This window comes from Heteronotia binoei, chromosome 6, assembly GCF_032191835.1.
Source record: "Heteronotia binoei isolate CCM8104 ecotype False Entrance Well chromosome 6, APGP_CSIRO_Hbin_v1, whole genome shotgun sequence".
In the NCBI taxonomy this organism is placed as follows: domain Eukaryota; kingdom Metazoa; phylum Chordata; class Lepidosauria; order Squamata; family Gekkonidae; genus Heteronotia; species Heteronotia binoei.
The window spans coordinates 74,869,615-74,893,122 of record NC_083228.1 but is presented as its reverse complement, the minus strand read 5'-3'; the positions used below and the strand labels follow the sequence as shown (position 1 = coordinate 74,893,122).

The 23,508-nt window shown below is 43.4% G+C and overlaps 1 protein-coding gene across 6 annotated transcripts in view; it reads left to right on the top strand.

Annotated features, from left to right (window-relative positions):
* Positions 1-12,314, top strand: part of SFXN2 (sideroflexin 2) — a 172,916-nt gene extending 160,602 nt beyond the window's left edge. For all 6 annotated transcript variants that reach the window (XM_060241763.1, XM_060241757.1, XM_060241761.1 and 3 more), the window contains 7 exons: positions 991-1,076; positions 6,797-6,857; positions 7,994-8,060; positions 8,494-8,543; positions 9,535-9,584; positions 10,272-10,319; positions 11,651-12,314. In XM_060241763.1, coding sequence (XP_060097746.1) covers positions 991-1,076; positions 6,797-6,857; positions 7,994-8,060; positions 8,494-8,543; positions 9,535-9,584; positions 10,272-10,319; positions 11,651-11,750 — 462 coding nt within the window. In that variant the 3' untranslated portion in view covers positions 11,751-12,314. The remainder of the gene's footprint in view (positions 1-990; positions 1,077-6,796; positions 6,858-7,993; positions 8,061-8,493; positions 8,544-9,534; positions 9,585-10,271; positions 10,320-11,650) is intronic.
* The last annotated feature ends 11,194 nt before the right edge of the window (positions 12,315-23,508 follow it).

The following is a 23,508-nucleotide window of genomic DNA, read 5'->3' as shown; positions in this document are numbered from 1 at the left end:
AAGAAAAAAAAGAGGAGATTGGATTTATACCCCACCCTTCACTACCCAAAAGAGTCTCAGAGTGTTTTACAATCTCCTTCTCCTCCCCACAACAAACATCCTGTGAGGTAGACAAACTGAGAGCTCTCACAGAAACTGCTCTTGAGAGGAACAGCTCTATGAGAACTTGTGACTTACTCAAGGTCACATTAGAAGGTGTGTATGGAGGAGTGGGGAATCAAACCTGGTTCTCCCAGATAAAAGTCCACACACTTAACCACAACACCAAACTGGTGTAGCACAAGGATCTTCATAATGTGACTGAGGGTAAACTGTGGGTATGCATGAAAATATTTTACAACAATATGCCCAGTATGCCCCTTAAAAAAGGCATCCTGTTGAACAGAACTTCTGCCTGAAATGTTCAAGAACTACTGCTGGAGTTTTGCATACCCACTGACGTTTTGTGGTTGGTCCATCTCCTACAGCAGCCATTTTATGATTGTACCACCACCCTGTGTCCAAATTCTGAAGGTGCCTGTAGACTCCAAAAGGTGGTGATCCCTGGATTATGCCTTGAAAAAAATTCTAGTGAACATTTTTAAAAACTTGCTAATTTTGTGATGTTTTAGTAAAGGTCCTACCTTTACTTTAGTTGCTTTAGTATTTTTTTCCTAATGGATAACATGATCGCTGGGGCTATCTCAATATTTGTCAACTTTATGAAGCAGGACTTACCACTTTCACCTTCTGGCTGCAGCCCACAAACTCCGTGAAATTTTGTTCCTGTAGATAAGTCACTGAACCGTCTGGAACAGCACAGAGGGGCAAAGTGGGATCCTGCAGCAGGGGATGTAATTGGAAGAAATCTTTACCTCTCTTCCAGAAACAGAAATCATTCTGCTGGAAGGAACGACACAGTTGGATAATGTCTTTCTTTAACCTTCTGTCTAAAAACCGGAAGGCCTTTTCTGATGATTCTTCTAACTGTGTTATCTTTTTTCTGTACAGAGAGCCCCAACTCTTGTGGCACGTTGGGTCCCCTTTGCAGCGGTGGCAGCTGCCAACTGCGTGAATATCCCTTTGATGAGGCAGCAGTAAGTCTCCTGGATTTAGACATGAGGGAGGGTTAAGTGATCATGGAACCAGTCCAGGTTAACGGAGAGCATTAAATGATATCGAGTAAGGTCATGTGTCATTCCATTCAATGGAGAGAGGCAACCTCAGGTAGTGAAGGCATGTCTCTGGGGACCAAGCCACTTGTGTTCTTCTCCTGTATCTAATGATTCACTTACTTAGACTTATACAGCTGCTTCCCAGAGTTACTGCTGATATCAAAACATCAATAGGATAAAAGCACATTGGTCTGTTACTCTCAGGACAAAACAGTGCACGTGACCACCTACTTGTCATGGCTTGTACTGTGTTTCCTGGTTTGTTTGTTTACGTGTTGAGTTCAAACACAAGTTTGTGACTATTAACGAATACAAGGCTTTATAGGAATGGTCTGGACAGGAGCTGTCCACTGCACCTGCATGTTTCCCTGCGCAGAAACTTCAAAGTACCAGTGCGTATAGTTTATTGTCAGACATCTCTTAGCTGAATCTGAGAAATCCCTGGGATCCAGCTGTCAGTGCAAGACCAAAATGTGAAATGCTAACTGCCACTACTTTGGTTCTGCTATTGACACATCCCAAACTCTCATTCACATTCCTCCCAAGCAGCCTTGCCTGCTTACTCCTTGCGCCAACAGCACTTAGCCAATTCTGCCTTCCAGGCTCTCTTAGTGGTTACACTCCACACTCACACAGCCCTTTTTCTTTTGGGCTCCCCTTCCACTCATCCATTCTGGTCCTGCTTCTTGGGCAATTACTTCCTTCGCCACCCCTTCCTCTCTCCTCTCTATCTGTTCTGCTCCACTGGTACCTAGACCCACTTATTAGCCTCCCTATTTCTGCCCTCTCTGCTTGCTCCTCCCATCTATCTCTTGGTTTTGTCTCCTCTTTCCCAAATGACCTTTGGCTATTCTTGTGGGAGCTGTATTATTAACATTTTACTGCTGTTATCATGTATAGTACAGTTACAAGGTTCATAATTTTTTTTCATGACCTCCCAGTACCTACAGCTAATGACTGGAGGCAGGCAACCAGCAACGGCCAGTTTTCATACTATTCCATGATATGTAAGAAAATGGCTAGATCTGTGGGGTAACAAGGACATCAGTTATTTTGTGATCAATGTAGGATTAAGTTCTGCTCAGCTGAATTCTTTTTATTACAGCTGATGATGATGCAATGATGACAGCCTGGTCATATAAGTGTAACTCAAATGACAGTGTTTTCCATGACTGCATTTTTATTATGCACAAGCAAGAGCTGTTAACAGAAGAGAAGTTCACTTGTGATGAACTTAATTGCCACATGCATGCGTTAGTTGCAGTCCCCGTTAAATGAGAGGTTTAGAAAGGTTGCTGGGCAAATGAGGACCCTCAACAAATATTGTTGTGTGTTTAATATAATTTTTTTAGCAAGAAGAGAAATCTCCCTGTTTCTACCGAACTGCTTCCCGTATAATCTCTATTGGTAATCTCTTTATAGTCTTGCAAATTGTGGTTTGGAGTGTGGAAGCTCCAGAACTTGCTGGGGGGCCCTCCCCCCATCAACAGCAGAACTGTATGGAGATTATCCAGCAATCTTGTAGGTGTTCACATCAGGGGTTAAACATCCAGTGCCCTGACCCTGAGAAACTGCTGTTGGCTGGGTAGAGATAAGAAGCTTGATGCTCCTTATCTTCCATCACCATTACCCCTCAAAAAAAGGCTCTTTGAAATCCTGTGCCCCATAATGCTTCCCACCACTACCTAATGACAAGAGCATTTGCAGAGGTCTGGTTTGTTCCATTGGAATGTGAAAACTGAGATCCAGATTGCTATAAAGCTATGCTATATTTCCCTACAACCCTGTTTGGTAGAATAGCAGGGTTGACCAGTGCTAGAAAGTGTGTTCTTCTTTTCTCATCCCCCCCCCCCCACAGTGCTGTGGAACCTGATGCTCCATAACCTAGCAAAGGAATGTATCAGGGTTTGGCGTTCTAATCTAGCCTTTTTTAAGGCAATAGTGGAAAATGATTTTTTTTCTGCATTCTGCATGGAGATCCCCATGTAGAAAAACTTCCTTGTGGATGGTCCTGTTGTCCTGCTTTCATTGTGGGCAAGCAGACAGGACATTCTACTATTAGAAAGAATTATAGATATGCAAAAATGCAGTGAAAGGCAACTGGAGTTGACCTGCAAAATACCAAAAGATCCACAAGAAACCAGTGTTCCAGCATCCTTTCCAGAACGCCTGCCTTTTTAGGATACCCTTCAAGGGTAGCCATAGAGAGCATATTACATCATTGAGCCTGGATATTACAAATGCACACAGTTGAGCATTTCTATATATAAATATCTCTTCAGATATGGCTTTTTACAAAATGGCTGCCATTTCCTGCACATAGAAACTCTCTTTCCCAACTTCCCTGCATGACTCCCTTTTTGGCCAGAGCAGCTTCCTTCCTGCCGTAGTACATCAACCAAACACGCTTGGCTTGCCAGTCCCCAGATCCCTTGCATCTCCTGAAATAAAGTGGCCATTGCTATGGTTGTACAGCTGTTGCTAGAGGATGAACACATGAAGCTATCTTGGTCTATCAAGGCCAGTGTTGTTTACTCTGCTGGGCAGTGGCTCTCCAGAGCCTCAGTGGCCTTTCACATTATGCACTGCCTGGTCCTTTTTAAAAGAAACAAACTGGAAATACTCAAGACTGAACAAAGAAAGATGCTTTACCACTGAGCTGTAGCCCCAACCCCTACTCCTAAAAACAACCCAAAGGCAAAGCAGGTCTGCCGGATGGCATGTATACAGACAGAAATAATAATATGACTCTCTAAAAGCTCCAGTGACTGTCACCAAACAAAGTTTCTGCCAGCTAAGATTCTATTTGCTGTCTAAATATGCCAGCTGCCTGGGCTCACCGTACTAAAGTGGGCATTCTGCAGATGTGCACCATTTGCCTTGCCTTTCTGCTCAGGCCGGTTTTGCGTAGTTGATTTCACTGCTTAACACCCCGCTCCATGCACAGATGGCACTTGGCACTGGTGCTGAAATTACTTTCTTGGGAAGGGGGAACATTGTTGACAAGTATAGCCTGCCATGCGCAAAAGAAGTTGCAGGTACTGAAACCTGTATGGGCAGGATTCACAGTCAGCAGATTCTTAGGCTGATCTGCCATGCAGTACCATTGTGCTGCACTCATCCCACTGTTCCTTCTTTATCTTTTAATGGGCATGGGGGGACAACAACAGTCATTTGTTCCATTTTATCAGATTGCTTTGAATGGTGCAGGGAACAGTTCCACTTGGAAAATGCTGGTTTCTAGAAACCACGATGTGAGCTTTGTTTATTTAGAACCTGTGGCATTGTTTGTAGGGAAAAATAGATTTTATCTTTGAGGGTTTAAAAAAGAAGCACACCTGCCTTCAATCAATCTCCCTTTGACACATCACTTTCCTTTTAGCCTCCCTGCTAGTTGGCTACTAGATTTGCTTTTAGCTTACAGTAATCAATTCCAGCAAGTATCCCTGGAATATGCCATCATACAAACACATGATATTTAAGAAGTAGCCAGGGAACATCACACAAATTACTATAGATGAAAGAGAAGTTGTTTTTGACAGTAACTGTCTTCCTTCTCTTTCCCTATAACATAGCCTCTGTTCAGCAGAAGCCACTAGGAGGCAGCAATGTATTGTCATTTTTCACATGCTCCCGCAGCCTCCGGAATGCCCCTTCTCAGCAATGTAATGTTTGTTCCTAGAGCATTGTGGTCTGTAAGGAATCCCTTAGCTTGAAATGGCCCATTGCCAAGTGATCCTGTGGGATTTTGTGTCCACTTTAATAATTATAGAAAGGACTTTTTGAATTCCTCTTCAAAACCTCAACAAGGCGTACAAACAAAATATAACAAGTGCATCAATAAATAATATGAATACTATATAAGAAGAGCAGCAGAAAAGTCCGAATGGGCAAGAAGAATATTAAAATGGTAACTGTAAGCAGGAAGAGTTTTACGCTACAGTCTGTAATGCAAAGTAGATGGGCGTCAGGTCAATCTGATTATGCACAAAGTCGTCCTCTGGTGCCATGTTCACACTTGCACCTTGCCCTTCCCTTCTTTCCCCCATCCCTTCTCATAGGTAGAGTATTGAAGGAATCCTCACTTACTGTGACATACATATACTGGCATCGAGGTGAAGTAGAGTTAGTTATACTTCCACAAGCTGGGCTTGGAACACAACATCATCATATGAAAGAGGGTAGGGGGTAAGTGAGTCACATGCAGGGTCTAAAGTGCAAAGACCCAGTTTGGTGTAGTGTTTAAGGGTGGTGGATTCTAATCTGGAGAACCAGGATTGAGTCCCTGCTCTTCTGCATGCAGCTGGCTGGGTGACCTTGGGTCAGTCACAGTTCTCTAAGGAGCAGTTATCTCAGAGCTCTCTCAGCTCCATCTACCTTGCAGTGTCTGTTGTGGGGAGAGGAAGGGAAGGAGATTGTAAGCCACTGAGACTCCAAGTTAAGGGCAGGGTATAAATCCAACTCCTCCTTCACCCTGTAGGAGGCCTGGGTGCATGAGAGAAAAACTGGAAAACGAAGATGAGGGGCAGGCACAGCAAGGGCAGCTTGCTGAGTGAGGTGGGGGGTGCCCAGAGGCACAAAAGTTGAGGATATGAGGGTTTACAGGGCAAGGGAAGAAACTGAGGATTCAGAAATCCCACTGAGGGGGAATGTGGGTCCTTAGCTGAGGAACCCACTGGTTGAGCCCTTCTGCTCAGTTTGAGCAGAAGGTGCCTCAGAGCCCTGAGTGAGCACCAAACACCCCCAACCCTACTGTTTTCACACTGAGGAATGACTTCCAGTTCCCTTTCCCCTCTACCTAACTGCCTGCTGCATTTGAGCTTGGGGATATATATTCATTCTGCTCCCATAGACCAGGATGGAAGCTCTCTTGTTGGCAGCCAGCACTGCCTGTCGAACTTTGGAGGCTGTTGTTGGTGTTTCCAGGGCTGCAGAAGTCCATCCCCCCCAATTGCTTTTATGATTAATTGATCAGTGCCAGCATGACATCAGTGCTTCACAAACTACTGATACGAACTGCACAAAAAACCGTGAAAAAACCATGGGAGATTCGTTGCAGACACAATCACATGACCCTTGACTCATAAATCACAAATCAGGCAATTTTCATGATGAATTTAGGGTTGTAACAAGGTTCATGCCCATCCGAGTTATGATTCATTCACTGGTTGAAAAAAGGGCCTTGAAATAGTAAAACCATGGCCCCATGCAGTTGGAAGTGTGGTTGAGGTAATATTCTAGCAACAATGCCATATCCTGGCTTAACATCATCTCCACCCCCTAATATGTTTTGTAATTTCATGTCATATATAGAACAGAGAAACCCAGGGAGTCAACACACATGAACCTCATAGATACATGTAGAACATGAGTGGTTGTTTCCTACTGTAGCAATAAGACATTGTTGACCTATGTGATCTCTGACTAACTTTCTGTACTTGGGATTCTATATTTAAGTGACTTTTCCCTGGAGAATGTGGGACTGAAGGTTGGATGTCCCAGCTTTGGATAGGGTTCTCCTTATGCATGGTGCTGAGAGAAGAAGGTCCATGGATTGAGCCATTGAGAGTGATGGGCTGGGGAAAGGAGGGCCCACCAGATCACTCATAATATCTAAAATCATGTCTCTGTGTCTGTATTAGGGAACTCATTAATGGAATCACAGTGACTGATGAGAATGATAATCGACTGGGTGAGTCCAGGGTAAGTGCCATAATCTCAGGAGCAAAGAGGTAATGTAATTATTGCTCTCTTCTGGCAAAAAAAAAAACCCTTCCAAGAGTATTTGGCACTTCTTTTGCTGGCACTGCTAGTAGCCAAAGGAATCCAGAAACTGATCTGCTGATGCATTGTAGTTTAACAGGTGGTGCCTTGTTAAGACCTCCTGCTGTGCCTTAGAGACTGATTTTGTTATTTGTTGTCTTCAAAAACTTAATCAACTTCGTTATATATATAAAATGAGCCAAGAGAGTAATAGATGTGTCACTATACATTGCAACTTCTGTATAGCTCTTACAGTTTATGGGTTCATAATGTTTTGAGGAAGGGATTGGCCAATTTTAAAATAAGGAATTTCTGTCAGCCTTGAAGTTTGAGGACCATTTCCCACATGTATGTGTGTGTGTGTGTGGGGGGGGTGCATTCACAGCTTCATTGTGATCAGGAAGCTACTCAAGCCAATCTTGAGCATTCTTATTTTAAATCCACTTTACATCCCTGATACTTGGGCTGCTTTCACGTGGCAATAATTCTCTGTGTAACCCTTCTGGCTGCTGTGAATGCAGAGGCTTTAGGTGTCCCTTGGAAGTCCTTGTGAGTTCCCTGCACATGCAGAGAATTTAGCAGTTTATGCTCTCTGATAATACTGCATTTTCTTCTCTTGGCTGTGTCCTGCATCAGTATTTTCTATCGCTAACCCTCCCTTTGCTGGTGCATATTATTTTCTGCAAGTGAATGCTACTTATTCCATTTTTAAATAAACATTTGCATGTTCATTGGTGAGTTGCCATTCTATATCTGCTTTTGCTAACAAAAAAAGACTGCAGTGTTTGTATTTAATTAACACATGGAGCATTAAATGCAGTGTTTTGTTCCCCCAAAGTGGGGGAATTATTTTATTGCGTTGGGGTTGTTGAGTTTGGGGTGGGATTCCATCAAGGGTTGTTCCAGTGAGATGGTTCCCTCTTTCTGCCCGGGTAGGCCTGTTTGTCTGAGATCCTAGAAGTGTTGACTGATTGGTCCTCAATTTTGAAAAGGTTTTTTTCTAAAACTGTAAGCCACCTTTTGTCTCTTCGATTGGAGAGTACATGTGAGGCTGCTAATTCTTTCTTCTTTCTCAGAGAGCTGCAATTAAGGGGATAAGCCAAGTGGTGATTTCCCGTGTCACTATGGCTGCTCCTGGAATGAGTAAGCATCCAACATTTCTCCCTAATTCTACTCCTGGCTAGTAAGGGGGGAGGGTCCTTCTGACTTGCAAAGAAAGCCTTCCTAGAGCTGATGATGAGAAGGGGAGAAGAGGGTGGCAGCTTGTAGCTGGCTGTCCTTGTACCTCTGTGTGGTCCTTCTATATCCTATGGAAGCATACAGGATACAGAACTGCCTGCTCTGTTATCACAAAGCCCTGTTTGTCCCCAAGAGGAAACTGATCCATTATGCTGAGAGATATTAAGAGAGTGGGCAGGGGAGCCTCTCCCTAGTGGATCCTAAGAAGAAGTGTCTGTGTGTGTGTGTTGCTGGGCTGGGATTAGGTCCACCTGCTGCCTATTGCTTGGCTAGCATCAGAGAGGGCATGATTTGGGGAACAGGACTGTGGCTACTAATACATTTTCCCTTCTTACAGTTTTGTTGCCCATCATCATGGAAAAACTAGAAAAGTACCCTTTCATGAAGGTAAGTAGCTCCTGAAATGCCTGTCTTTGCTTCCTGGTGGGTGGTGGGCTTTCTGCCTCTTAAGAGATTCATACGGAGTATTTTTTTTTTTAGCTTTCTTCATAGGAAGGGGGACTGTTTCCATGTGGGGGTGGGAAAAGCTGTTCCCACTGTGGAAGCAGCAATGAGCAGGGTGGGAGGTACATGGGGGACAGCAAACCTTGTGATAAAACTCAGGGAACAACTGCATGGCTGTGGAAACAGAAGCATAAATATCATTGCAAGTAGTACAGAGTTGTCCTGACCTGGATAGCCCAGGCTAGCCTAATCTCATCAGATCTCAGAAACTAAGCAGGGTTGGCCTTGGCTGGTGTTATCCAGAGACTACCAGAGTCATGACATAGAGGCATGCAATAGCAAACCACCCCTGAATGTCTCTTGCCTTGAAAACCCTGTGGGGTTGCTGTAAGTCAGCTGTGATTTGATGGCCCTTTCCACCACCTCCAGTACAGAGTTAGTTTGAATAGTAGGGGAACTCTATAACAACTGGGCAGTGGAACTTTGTGGAGTTATCTCCTCATTTTGTAATCAGAAATGAAGTAATTCTGGAGACCCTTAAATTAGTGGAGGTTGCTAAGTAGGTTTCTGAGATAGACTAAATACCTTTCAGTGCCATCCTATGCAGTTACTACCATTAAAGTCAATGGAAGTAATTCTGCATAGAATTGCACTGTTCGAGAGCTTGTCTATCTCACTGTTTGTTGTATTCCCCCTGGAAGTCTTCTGCAGAGTTAAAATTAGAAAGGGATGGGTTCTCAAAAGCAAAGGTGACTTTAAGAATTCTGGATTATGTAACAAGATATGCCATAGATGAAACTGCCATGTAAATTTTCCCAGTTCTTTTAGATTCTAGTAGATGATGTCCGAGGTTTTCTTTTCTTTTCCATCATGTCTGCATCTAATACATAGAGTGTGAAAGTTCTTGCTTTCTCACATGTTGCTTTCTTGGCAGAAAATCCAGGTTCTTCATGCTCCGTTGCAAATACTACTTGTCGGGGGATTGTAAGTATTATAATTCTCATTGCTTTTATGGTTGCTAACCTTGGATGTAGTCTGCAGACTTTGCTTGTGAAAGTATTGTTATTACAGCATGTATAAAGTTAGTTGTATGAGCAGAGAGAAAGCTGCAAACAGGATGCCTGGAAAACTATTCTCCTTTTTTCATGCCTATGCAGGCCAGGTTTGAGTAGTGTTCTCACACCACTAATGGTTATGGGTACAGTTGTACCTCCTTTTGAAGCCATTGGCAAACCATTCATCAAACTGGATGTCAAAAGGAAAAAGGAATGGTTAATTGAATTCCCTAGCTTGCTGGGTACAATTGCTATTGTTTGCATCTAACATGGGGTTGAGGGAAGGTCATTGGCAGCTAGTGTGGAAAGGTTTCTGCCAAGGATTTCGTCAAGGTGCTGGAGCAGATGGGTGGTTGGTTTGGCTCCATATAAAGCAATTTCCTAGCTACCCACAAGGAGCTTTATAAATCACACTCACTTGTGAATAATGACAACTGTTACATGGTAGACCCCTAAAACAGGATGGGAGACACCAAAGCTAGGATACAGTGTGAGTAGCTCAGTAAAAAGCTTTCTGCTTTTGTCTTGGAGTTCCCAAGGTTGATAGCAGTGCTGCATTCTCTGTATAGAACATAGTTGATGAACTTTGTAATGGTCTGTCTTTAATGTCTTTCAGCCTTGTGTTCATGGTCCCATTTGCTTGTGCACTCTTCCCACAAAGGAGGTAACAGCCTTATCCTTCTCCCTTATCCTTTATGCTCTTTCCTTCTTACTGTTCAAATGTGCTAGCTTCTGGATTGGGAGGGTAATGCCACTACTGTTGCCAAACAGCTTCATTACCAAGGGACATAGTATGATGGTACAACATTCATCTCTGCGTGTCTGGCAGGCAGTAAATCCCACTGACTTATCTGGAAATTTGTTTTCTAGTAAACATACTTAGGAATGCAGCCTTGATGATGACAAAGTCCTTTTGCTATTATTAATGTGTTTGTGGGAGAAACAAGCCATCAAAGAGCTTCTTGCCAGACATTACACCTGGGCTTTATTTCCAGTCAAGAATGCTTTAACTGAAAGAGACCTGTCTAGATTTGTCATGTGTGATTCTTTGAACTCTGCCCATCCACACACAAACAGAATACACTTCACACATGGAAGCAAACCAGCTGTTTCATCTGTGATTCTATAACTTTTCCTAAGGAAGCTTACCAATAACTCTTTATCTTTGTCTGGGGTTTGTTTTTGTATCTGTCTCACTTTTTGGTGCTTAACTATTCCCAAAATGGGATAGGACCAAGGGGGTATGATCTTCACTCAAATACTCAGGATCTATGCCTCAATTCCCCCCTGGCAAACTTTACTGGCCTCAGATGCATCAGTGGCCATCCATGGTCTCTAATTTGCCAGTACATTCCCCTTAGGGAAAGCATGCATTGTACTGCTTCAGCTTCTGCCTCCATTGATTATGTCTTACTGTTATGGAGAGAAGAGAGACAAAGCTGTAGCTCGCACAGGAGCAGTGTAGGTGCATCCAGCAGCTGCCCATTTCATCGCAATCTTACTCATATTCCTTTGGCAAAGGAAAATGTGTTGAGTGGAGATACAGGATGGCAATTGTGAGCAAACCACTAACTCCTGCAGTTACTCAGCTAGAATTGAAGGTAGTGCCCAAACTAAATGTGAATCTCAAATAGGTCTATGTGAGCTGCATCCCTTCCTCAGGTCCGTTGCTCCTGCTTCATACAGGAAGAGACGAGGTAAAAACAGTTTTACACAGAGCTACTCAAGGGTGAAGCCATGGCTTGTGCAAAGCATCTGCTTTGTCTGCAGAAGGTCCCAAGTTCAATTTCCATTGTTCCCAGTTAACAAGATGGTGTGTTGGGTGATGGGAAAGACCTGAGCTGCTGATAGAGTAGAAAATACAGCATTGATGGACCAAGAGTCTGATTCAGTAAAAGGCAGATTCATGTGTTCAATCTGAGTTGGATTGTCCTTGTTGAAGTACTGCCTGTCATTTATACTAGCACAGTGGCCCAATGTCTTTTTTTCTTCCAGCACAATTGCCCTTTCAAAGCTGGAGCCTGATCTCAGAGAGTCTGTGGTGGTCAAACATGGAGACAAAGTGCCATATGTCTATTTTAACAAAGGCTTGTGAGTAGAACTACTGTCTCTCAAGAATGTGCTGGATCTTCTGACCAGCTCATCCCAGAGTCTTTACCTGATGGCTGATGGTCTACAGATGAGCTCAAGATTCTCCAGAAAGAGCAGTGCTTTACCTCCATACCTCTGTTCCCATTGCTTTGGGGTGAAGTTGCATTGATGGGCAAATATAAGAGATTTAGCCTTGCATCTCTTTTTTCACATTCCCATTCCTCTGCCAGAAAATGGATTTGGACCTTGATGTGATGTAATAGTTTACGCTCAGCAGAAAGAACCTGCCTGGTCAGTAATGGAAATATAATCTTTAATACCCTAGTATTTCTTTACCCTGTGAGGCACCTCCTCTCAGCTTTATTTTGTTTTTTGGATTTATATCCTGCCCTTCCCACAAGCAGCTTTGAAGTTCATACCTCAGTGTCCCAACCTGCTCCAAGATAGAAGTTGCCTTATATTTTGCCAGTTGCCTTATATTTTTCTTTAGAATATGCTCTGCACATAGGAACACTGTCTTAAGTCTGTATATTCCGTAATAAATCAAGTCAATCATAAAGGAACAGAATATCCTTGCATCCATTTCTGCTGACTTCAGAAAATCCAGAAGGAGATTAAACTCCCTGAGCTTATTGTAAAGTCTATACCTGCCTTCAAGTATGCAGAAGGCCAAAACATTTGGTGTAGTTCACATTGCCAGTAGGTAACTGAAATATTCTGATGTAGGTACCATCTGCTTAACTTACAGACATGAAAACTAGTTTGTCCAGACCTTTGCTGTCCTTGATCAGGTAGCTGACTCAATTCTAGTGTCTTACAAGCAGACCTTTCAGGATTTTGAATGTATATTTTAGATTCAACTCATAGCTTCACAACATTTGGCCGATAGGCAGGCCTCAGATTCAGTGGGAGTTCACAGGAGCCAGCTCCTGCACCTTTCTGAGAGTTCCACCTCCTTCTTCTGAGAGTTCCACCTCCTTGTCCATTGAATAGTATGTGTAGCTGCATAAACTCCACCACCTATTTTTCTACAAAATGACCTCTGCTCATAGGTCTCATGTGGCCTAATAGAGCCATGTTGTGCAGCCCATAGTCCCTTCCAATAAGGACTGGAGGAGGAACGTGTCACCACAGTGATGTTTCTCGGCTCCTTGGGGGAGAAGGTCAGAATGTTAACTCTTAGCCCAGAGAACAGTTAAGAGGCAGTATTCTGAATCCCCTCCCCCAAAAAACCCAGTTTTAAGCCAGGAGATGTCATAGGGTAATCTACTAGTCAGAGTACATTCAGGCCACCACTCACAACTAAATAATGCTAGACAGCTGAATGTGTTGCTGAAACAGCTGGCATTCACTACTCTTTTTCCTAGCAAGTTTAGCTGAGTCCTTGAGAAGTTTGCCTTAAAAAGCAATAGCATTGCTTTAGGGAATCATGATGCAAGCAAAAATGGGCCAACCCATAGCAATGTCTGGTGATCAGTTGCAAAGCAGAAGAACTAACTTTGACCATCTCAGACAGTGCCTTGGTGATTTTAGCTGTTACTCCCAATGAGGGCTTGTAGCCTGGGAGTTGTAACATAGTGATCAAGAGAACAAGCTGAGATCCACGAGGTAGCTGGTTCAAATCTAACCTATGCCACAAACTCACTAGGTGGCTCCAGGTCAGCCATTCTCTTCGTCTTCCACTCCCAGTACAGGGGCAATATTGCTCGCCTGCCATATGTGCTTGGTGTAAAGTTTACTGTGATAATCTGTGTGAAGTACTTTGAACACTGAAAGTGCTATATACATGTTAAATACTATTATATCTTGTCAGGTATACTCTCTTTGTGGTCTTCCTCCATCCTTGCATCCACACAGCTCCATCCTCTTTGCAGCTTGGAACTATGCAATTCGGGTTTTTTTCCTACTGGGTGCTACGACTGTCTTTTCAGAAAGTCTCCGTTTTGCTTGTTCATGACTAAAATTTATCTTAGGTGGTTTCCACATGGGACCAGGCTTACACAGTTTTCCTGTTGCTGGTGTGGCTGCTGTGCAGTTTCCCTGCCCCCCCCCCTCCACAGCTGCCATCCCTCCTCTCCCAGGGCCACTGGAATTTTTTTTTAATTGAATCTGCAGTTTCATATAGTTATATGCCTTTCCCCTTATATCTGTGCAATGAAAGGGGCTAGAGATTTTTTTTTAATGAACGCTGAGATTTCACAGAACCTGTTATAACAGTATTGTCAATATAACATGACACTGCTGAATTTTTTTTAAAGCCTCCCCTCCATAGGTATAAGGGGGAGGAAACAGGGACAGGATTCTGCAAGAATAGCTGCCATGTCTCCTCATATACATGATAACATACATATACAAGATCTTGTCAGCAGTCTCCTCCCTCTCCTATATTGCTCCTTGGGGATCTATTTTGAGAATGAAGTAGCTATTACGTTCATTTCCTGGAACCCTTATTACTGATTGCAAAATATCTTGCTTAAACAGAAATGCTAGCAGGGATGCAATGAGTAAATCAGCACAAGTGACTACCACTGCCTTTTTGTATGTGTTTCCCCTTGAGGAAGAGCTTTAGCATAAGCAGACGTTTTGTGCTGGATCCAGCCCATGAGTTGTGATTTGACCTGTGGTGAGTGAGTAACTGTCATTGAAGTGACTGGATATTGCTTCCATTTTTCCCTGAGAGCTAGACTGCCCAGGCATGTATGGGAAGTGATGCAGGTTGCTTATATGCATATATGCACAGAAATGTGATATAAATGAGAATGTTTTCTGTTTTCCTTAAAAAGGATGGGTCTTAACTGCCAACACTTCCTTCCTGAAAAGAAAATAGATTCCTAGACCTAATTCTTACCTTGGAGATAAAGCCATGTTTGGGCTGTATCATTTCAGATGGCTTCTGTGGAAGGAAAAAAACCCAATCTCTCTGCATATGGAAAACTGGCTTTTCTGGGAAAAACCTAGGCTAGAATCCTTCTCTCAGGCTTCTAGTTCTTAATGTGATTTTTTGTTTGTTTGTTTGTTTGGGGAGTCTTCAGTCATACAACACTATGCATTCTGAAATGATACAGCCCAGTGGGAAAAGTAGACCTGTGAATTAAGTTACTACACTGACTTAGTGTAATGGTTTAAGTGTCAGAGTGGAATCTGGGAGACCCAGGTCCTGATGCCAACTGTGCCACTGAAACTCACATGGCTACCGTGGATCACTCACTCGCAGCCTAACCTACCTCATATAGTTATTGTGAGGGTAAAAAGCAAGAGGGGAAACCTGTGCATCTCCCTTTGGCTTCTTGCAGGAAGGATGGAATAAAAGTGTATGTAATAAATAAAAAGTGACACCCCCCCTCCACCCCACACAAAGCTGTTTGCCCTTAGGGCAGGAAAGGGGTGGCAAGAGATGTTCAGAGGAGGTTTGTCATTGTCTTTCACCACATCATGACGCTAGTATTCCTTGGATGTCTCCTATCCAAATACTAGTCAGGGCTGACCCTGCTTAGCTTCCAGAATCTGACAAGATTCAGGCTACCCTGGGCTATCCAAGTCAGGGGGGGAAATGGAAACTGCCATCAAGATGCTGCCAACTTATGGCAACCCCCTTAGGGCTTTCAAGGAAAGAGACATTCAGAGATGGTTTTTCATTGTCTGCCTCTGTGTTGTGACCCTGGACTTCCTTGGTGGTCTTCCGTCCAAGTATGAACCAGGGCCAGCCCTGCTTAACTTCCAAGATCTGATGAGATCAAGCTAGCCTGGGGCATCCAGGTCAGGGACACCCAGTTCAGGGAGTGTTAAACCTGCTTGTTCCTCCTCTGCCATCCCACTTGGTTTTGTTTGTATTTTTTAAAAAGTCCCAAAGTCTGTATATCATAACCAAAATACCACCAGGATATATTCTAAAACAGCTGCTGTCTCCCCCGGCACAGTGATTTTTCTCCTGGTAAAGGGGAAAATATGTCTGCCCATAGTGCATCCGGCTGTACTATTGTAATATCAGGGTCTAGGATGCAAATGGCACATCACTGCTACCTCCACTAATTCCTGGCACTTCTCTGGATTGGTGCCAACCAACTTCGATTCTCCCTGCTAGCATTTTTTGAGAAGAAGGCAAGTAGCACAAAGGGGGGGTGGGGGGGGAGAGAAAATGGCCCAGGACTGACATCTTAAGTCCAAATTGCTATCATTCGTCCTCTTCTCCCCAAATGTAATCAGGGAGCTAATATTACTGGTATATCTTATAGGATTGTTGTAATGATTTCTGAGATAATGTAAAGGGCTTTAAATGCTTTAACAGTGCTGTGTAAACGCTAAATGTTATCATGGATTACTTACATGCAAAATGCTTTTGAAGTAGGCTAGGGTGAGGGAGGAATGTACTGTGCAGCATCCTGCAGATCTCCTCCCCCCATTGGTTGCCTTTACATGTGCTCATTTAATACAGATGGTGTGGCCTATGATGAGAATGTATCCCTTCTGGGTAACTAGGCAGCAAATTGTTTTGGGATTGGCTTCCCTTGCATTGAATCTATTAGTTTTTATGTTATAGGAGGTTTCAAGAATTCTTTGTTTCTGTGCTAACACCAAATCATTTTCCAGGCAAAGGTTCTGTTACTCTTTATGCTGGTGCTAGCCAAAATGTGCCATATTTGACAACAAGAGACTTCTCTCTCTGCCCTTTGCACATTTGGCCTTGATGAATCAGTATTTAGTGTTGCAAATGGGTGAATAAATGTTTGTTGTCAGTGCTTGTATTACATGCAATGGAACAAAAAGATGTTAAAATAAACCACTGTGATTTTAGAACCTGTCCATGACTCTTCTCTTATAAATGTTTGAAGATGTGCTGCCTGACTTGGACCATCTCTCTGAGATATTGAGTGGTTGTAGGTCTGTGAGCAGAGGATAGACATTCAAGGTTCATTCATGCCGCTTTGGCTGCCAAAAAAATCCCCAGATTTTTAGCAGAACCCTCATATTTTGCAACTACTCAGTAGGATATACTGAGCTTCTAAAGGGAGACCTCTGCCATGCTCATTGCAATTGCATCACTCAAGTCAGTCAAGAAACTGAGATTTTCCATGAGTAGCTATGAATGAAGGAGAAGCAGTGAAGTAGTGGGCTGGGAGAAGGCAGCATTTTGACAGCCGTTGGGACAAAGGACAGGAGGGAACTGAGCTTAAGAAGATAAGAGAAGCCATGTTGGATCAGGCCAATGGCCCATCCAGTCGAACAGTGTCACACAGTGGCCGATACACACACACACACACACTGTGGCTAATAGCCACTGATGGACCTCTACTCGATATTTTTATCCAATCCCCTCTTGAAGCTGGCTATGCTTGTAGCTGCCACCACCTCCTGTGGCAGTGAATTCCACATGTTAATCACCCTTTGGGTGAAGAAGTACTTTCTTTTATCTGTTTTAACCTGACTGCTCAGCAATTTCATTGAATGCCCACGAGTTTTTGTATTGTGAGAAAGGGAGAAAAGGACTTTCTCTACTTTCTCCATCCCATGCATAATCTTGTAAACCTCTATCATGTCACCCTGCAGTCAACGTTTCTCCAAGCTAAAGAGCCCCAAGCGTTTTAACCTTTCTTCATAGGGAAAGTGTTCCAAACCTTTAATCATTCTAGTTGCCCTTTTCTGCACTTTTTCCAATGCTATAATATTCTTTTTGAGGTGCGGTGATCAGAATTGTACACGGTATTCCAAATGAGACCGCACCATCCATTTATACAGGGGCATTATGATACTGGCTGATTTGTTTTCAGTTCCCTTCCTAATAATTCCCAGCATGGCGTTGGCCTTTTTTATTGCAATCGCACACAACGTTTTCAGTGAGTTATCTACCACAACCCCAAGATGGTCAGTCTCTGCCAGTTCACACCCCATCAACTTGTATTTGTAGCTGGGATTGTTGGCCCGATTGTACATTACTTTGCCCTTGGCCACATGAACTTCATCTGCCACGTTGACGCCCACTCACCCAGCCTCAACAGATCCCTTTGGAGTGCCTCACAATTCTCTCTAGTTCTCATGCAGGCCTTTTCTTATACCTGTTTGTGCCTTTCCTAACTCGTGGCATATATTTTATCTGAGCTTCTAGGATTGTAGTTTTAAATAGCCTCCAAGCTTCCCCAAGGGTTTTGACTGTATTTACCTTTCCTTTCAGTTTGGTCTTCACATGTCTCCTCATCTCAGAGAATTTACCCCTTTTAAAGTTAAACGTTGTTGTGCTGGTCTTTTGGGGCAACCCCCTATTTATACGAATGGTGAAATCAATAACGTTATGGTCACTGCTCCCAAACAGTGCAATCACTTTTACATCTCTCACCAAATCTTGGGCGTTACTTAGGACCAAATCCAGGATCGCCCCACCCCTGGTAGGTTCTATGACCATCTGCTCCGTAGCACAGCCATTGAGAGCATCTAGAAACTCAATCTCTTTCTCTTGACCAGAACACATTGACCCAATCAATCTGCAGGTAGTTAAAATCGCCTATTAGGACACAGTGTTTACGTTTCACCACCATCTTTAATCCTTCCATCGTATTATAATCGTCCTCTATCTTTTGATTGGGTGGACAATAACAAACTCCCATAGTTAAATTTCCTTTTGGGCCCTCTATTTTGACCCAAAGCATTTCTAGAAGGAAATCTAATTCTCTGATCTCAGTCTTACTGGACTGTAAATCCCTCTCTGACATACAGAGCTATCCCATCTCCAACCCTTCCCTTCCTATCCTTCCGACAGAACTTCCAGGAATCACCGTGTCCCAATGATTCTCCTCATTTCACCAAGTTTCTGAAATTCCCACAATGTCTGTTTTCCCCCAATACTAAACATTCCAACTCACCAATTTTACTTTGACCACTTCTAGCATTTGTATATAAACATCTATAATTTCCCAGGGAAGTTAGGCCCACAACCTTCCTCCTGCTGCCTCGAGACTTTGGCAGACAGTCCATACTGTTTGTCACATCTCAGTGGACAACTCTGATCCATTACCCGGTAGAAAAGTACAGCTAACCCTTCATCTCTTTGAGATGAATCCTCCCAAACCAGAGACATTTCATCTCCTGTCGGCTTTCCCCCAAGATTTAGTTTAAAAACTGCCACCTTTTTGATTTTAAGTGCCAGCATCCTGGTTCCATCCGGGGACAAGTGGAGACCACCTCTTTTAAACATCTCCCACTTGTTCCAGAAAGCATCCCAGTCCCTAACAAACTTAAACACTTCCTCCCTACACCATCGTCTCATCCACATATTGAGACTTCTAATTTGTGCCTGTCTCTCCAGCCCTGCACATGGAACAGGTAGCATTTCTGAGAAGGCTACTTTGGAGGTCCTGGCCTTAAGTTTCCTGCCTAGCAGCCTAAATTTTTCCTCCAGGACTCATGACTGCATTTTCCCACATCGTTGGTGCCAACATGCACCACGACCACTGGCTCCTCCCCAGCACTGTCTATCAGCCTATCTACAACACACACAATGTCCGCTACCTTCGCACCAGGCAGGCAAGTCACCATATGGTCAGTACGCGGTTTTGTCACCCAGCGGTCTACTTGCCTAAGGATCGAATCACCAACTACCAAGACCACCCCTCTCTCCCTGCCCAGGGATGGTTCCTTGGCACGAAAGAATACCCACTCACCAACAGAAGAAGAGGTCCATTCTGAGGGAGCATTCCCCTTATCCTCAGCACGGTGCCCTGTTCTCTGTCGACCCTCATGCTCCCTGGCAGCAACGGGGCTGCCATGTTCAGAGTGGGGCTCATCTAATACATCCCCAAGAATCTTCTCCGAGGGCCTAACTGACTGTCTCTGCTTCTCCAGGTCAGTCACCTCGACCTCAAGGGTACGAACTTGTTCCCTGAGGACCAGGAGCTCCTTGCATTGAGCACACATCCAAGAGTTCTGTCCTGTGGGCAGATAGTCATACATGTGACACTCAGTGCAAAACACTGGAAAGCCCCCACCCCCCCTGCTGGCATTCTACCTTCATGATAGTTTTTTTTAAATATACAGTCCCTGTTAAATCCTGTTTGTTTATGTGGCTCTTCTTCTGGAGGGTCTGCTTATCTTATTGGGAACACAAGGAAAATAGGGATCTGGGTTCCTGGTCTTTACACAGCCCTCAGGCTAAGAGCCACAGGCCAAGAGCCATTTAGCTCTCACTTTTTGGCTCACACCAAAGGTTCACACCTCTGGCAAGGCTCAGCTTAATAATGCAAAGAGGTTGGGGCCTCAGTCTGCCCCAGGAACACTCCTAATCAATCAGCAACAATCACCTTCAGCCCACTCAAACCAAACAAACAGCAGTTCCTTAGCAACCACAAACTCAGAATTTTCAGCAATCACACAGTCACACAAACTCAGACATTCTCAGCAACTTCCCCAGCTGTTTAGAAAGCCAAACCTCTTTATAGCACTTATCTGCTCTCTCTCAGAGCTTTCTGAAATGAGCTTTAGAGGGAAGGATTCATAGACTTTTGTTTTTGGATTTAGAATCTTGCCCTACTCCCTTCCCAATATTCAATCTAGGCTGTCTACGAGATTCTGCTTTGGCATTTCTTCAAGATCTACAAAAACATTGCTAGACCCCTTCCAAAACATTACAGACACTATGATTATGGTTAGGTACATCACAGCTATCTAAATCCTCCTTGCCTGCCTTTGGACTGTCTCTGATTGTCCAGACAAGGGTAGAGTACAATAGTGCTGTGTGGCAAGGCAAAGCAGAATTTTATTTTATTTGCTTTTTAACCTGCCCTCTTGCAGAACAGGCTCAACGTCTCACATTTCTTCCTGTGTTCACTCCCCTTCAGTCTTACCCAACCCAACTGCAAATGCTAAGCTATTGTGGCTCTAACCTAAGAATGAGTTGGTATAGCTACATGTGCAAATGACCTTTTCTCCAATTAAATTCAGGGGTTCTATGGTGGTCAGTCAGCCAGCTAATCTGCCAACTGAAGAAATACTAGTAGCTTACATACCAGGGGTGGCCAAACTGTGGCTCGGGAGCCACATGTGGCTCTTTCACACACATTGTGCAGCTCTCAAAGCCCCCACTGCCCCATTGGCCAGCTTGGAGAAGGCATTCCTCTCTAAATCACTTCTGCAAGCCAAGCTAGCTGGAGGCTTGGAGAATGCAATTAAAGCTAAAGTTGCTTTCTTTTCCATCCTGCTCCCTCCATCTATTTGCCTTCCTTGCAGTTCTCAAACATTTGACATTCATATCTTGTGGCTCTCAAACATCTGACATTTATTCTGTGTGGCTCTTTCACTAAGTAAGCACCCTGACAGGTGGCCAAACTGTGGCTTGAGAGCCACATGTGACTCTTTCACACGTGTGGCTCTCAATGCCACCACTGCCCTGTTAGCCAGCTTGAAGAAGGCATTTATCTCTTTAAATTACTTTGCCAAGCCAGCTGGTGGCTTGGAGAATGCATTTAAAGTTAAAGTTGCTTTCTTTCCACCTCTCCTTCCATCAAATATCTGATGTTCATGTCTTGAGGCACTTGAACATCTGGCATTTATTCTATGTGGCTCTTATATTAAGGAAGTTTGGCCACCCCTGGTCTTGATGGTAGGCATTCAAAGCATCAACCAAGACCCTACTGAGAAGTTGCACCACTTTTCCTGCTTTATTTGATCCAACTTTAGTTGCCCTCCACTGCTTCTCTCAAGTGTTGACTGCTACAGAATGTTGTGAATTGGTTTACCATCTTTATACAGAGTACCATGGGACTCCTGCATGTTTCCAAAGCATATTCATATCAGATCTAACACTGTCCTCCATGTCATGAGTACAAGCACTATACTTGCTAGTACTCATGTCTTCTGGTAACCAAGCTAACAGTTTTCATTAGCAGAGTATAGTATTCCTCCTCTACAAAAATATATGTCATGTTCAATGTTGCCACCATAATTTACTCAGGTACATTGTAGTATTTCTTGTTTAATGCACATCAGCAGATTCTAAAAATCTGTGGAGGCTGAGTGCTTAACCCTCTTCCTTTTATGATACTGTCTTGAGTCTTACTGCTGTCTTAGGACCAAACTACATGTTACATGGGAAATCCTTGATTGGTCTCTAGACATTTTTAAAAACTGAAATATAGTCTTAAGAGGGCTCCATTTTGTTTGGAGGGGGGAGGGATGTTTTGCTGATAAAAATTGTCTAACACAACCTGTTAACAGGGAAAACAGCAGCTGCAGAGGTAGGTTTTGATCAGGAAGCAAGCTTTTCTTGGTGGTAAGAATTAAACCAGGGGTGTCAAACATGCAGTTTGGGGGCCGAATCAGGCTCCTGGAGGGCTCCTATCAGGCCCTCGAGCAACTGGCTGTCATCTGCTTCCTTCTCCCTCTCACTTCCTTCTGCATCACAGCTTGGAGCAGCTAGAGAGAGCATGTGTTAATCTATATTTAAAAAAATCTAGCTAAGGCTCCATACAAAGTCAGGAGAAGGAGGCTGATGAAGTGTTTACTATCAAAATCGTGAGGAGTCCTGCAATAAGCAGTTCCTTACTTTCTCCGTACCGTTTGGAGTTGAATGCTGAGTTATAAAGTTTTCACCCACCTCTGTGTCTACTTGAAGAAGCCATTTATCAGGCTGCAGAAAGACTTTGTGGGGACAGTTCATATATTGCATACTCAGTGTTCTGTATTTTTTGTTCTTTTCAATTTTACACTAAATATATTTACACACGGTTTACGTGGAGATTACATTGTTTTTGGTAGTTTCTTTATATTGTTTATCTCTTCCTTCTCTTGGCTGAGGCTTCTCCCTCCAGTCCCCTGGGGAAGGAAGGAAGGAAGGAAGGAAGGAAGGAAGGAAGGAAGGAAGGAAGGAAGGAAGGAAGGAGTCAGAGCTTCCTTTGTCCAATTCCCTGCATCCCATGGGAGAAATACAAAGAAAGCACCTTTAAGACCAATGAGTGCTAACATTCTAAGCATGTTTTATGTTTTTTTAAATATATATATTTATGTTTTCTTGTGTTCTTTATAAAATTTATATCTCTGCTACCTAAATAGGTGCACACATGGCCTGGCCTGACATGGCTCAGCCCAACCAGACATGGCCCAGCTAACAAGGTCTCTTTTATGTCACATCCAGCCCTCATAACAAATGAGTTCAACACCCCTGAATTAAACACTTTCTTCTATTGTTTGAGTAACTATCATAAAAAGAAGGGAGAAAGTGAAAGAACAGTTCTTGGAATCCATTAATTCCTTCTGAATGACCACAGGAATTCAATCAGATTTCAAATGGCTACTGAGATGTCTGGCTACTTACAAGGTGATCATTACGGATTGTCTGTAAATGGCACAGCAAAATGTCTGGTGGGCTATGTGTTTTTCCAGCAATGAACATTCCAGAGGCTTTACACATGCATATAATGTCCAAGACAACTGCTATTATAAAACTAAAATTATAATAAGACAATTGCAGACATTCATACTTCTCAGCGGGGAGGGCAGGGTATACATCAAATTAAACATAAACAATTAAACAAACATATTTATTAAATAGTCTCTCACATCCAGGAGTGGGGGGAAAGTGACAGAAGAGCCAAAGTAGAGTCCATGAGCAGATATTGTATAAAAGAAATAGAAAGGTCCCCAAGCCAGTGATCTCCAGTATGCACCTGCCAATGGGTTTCCTGCAGGCCTCAGATTCAGTGAGAGCTCACAGGAGCACAGCTCCTGAACCTTTCTAAGAGTTCCTCCTCCTCCTTCTGAGAGTTCCACTTCCTTGTCCATTG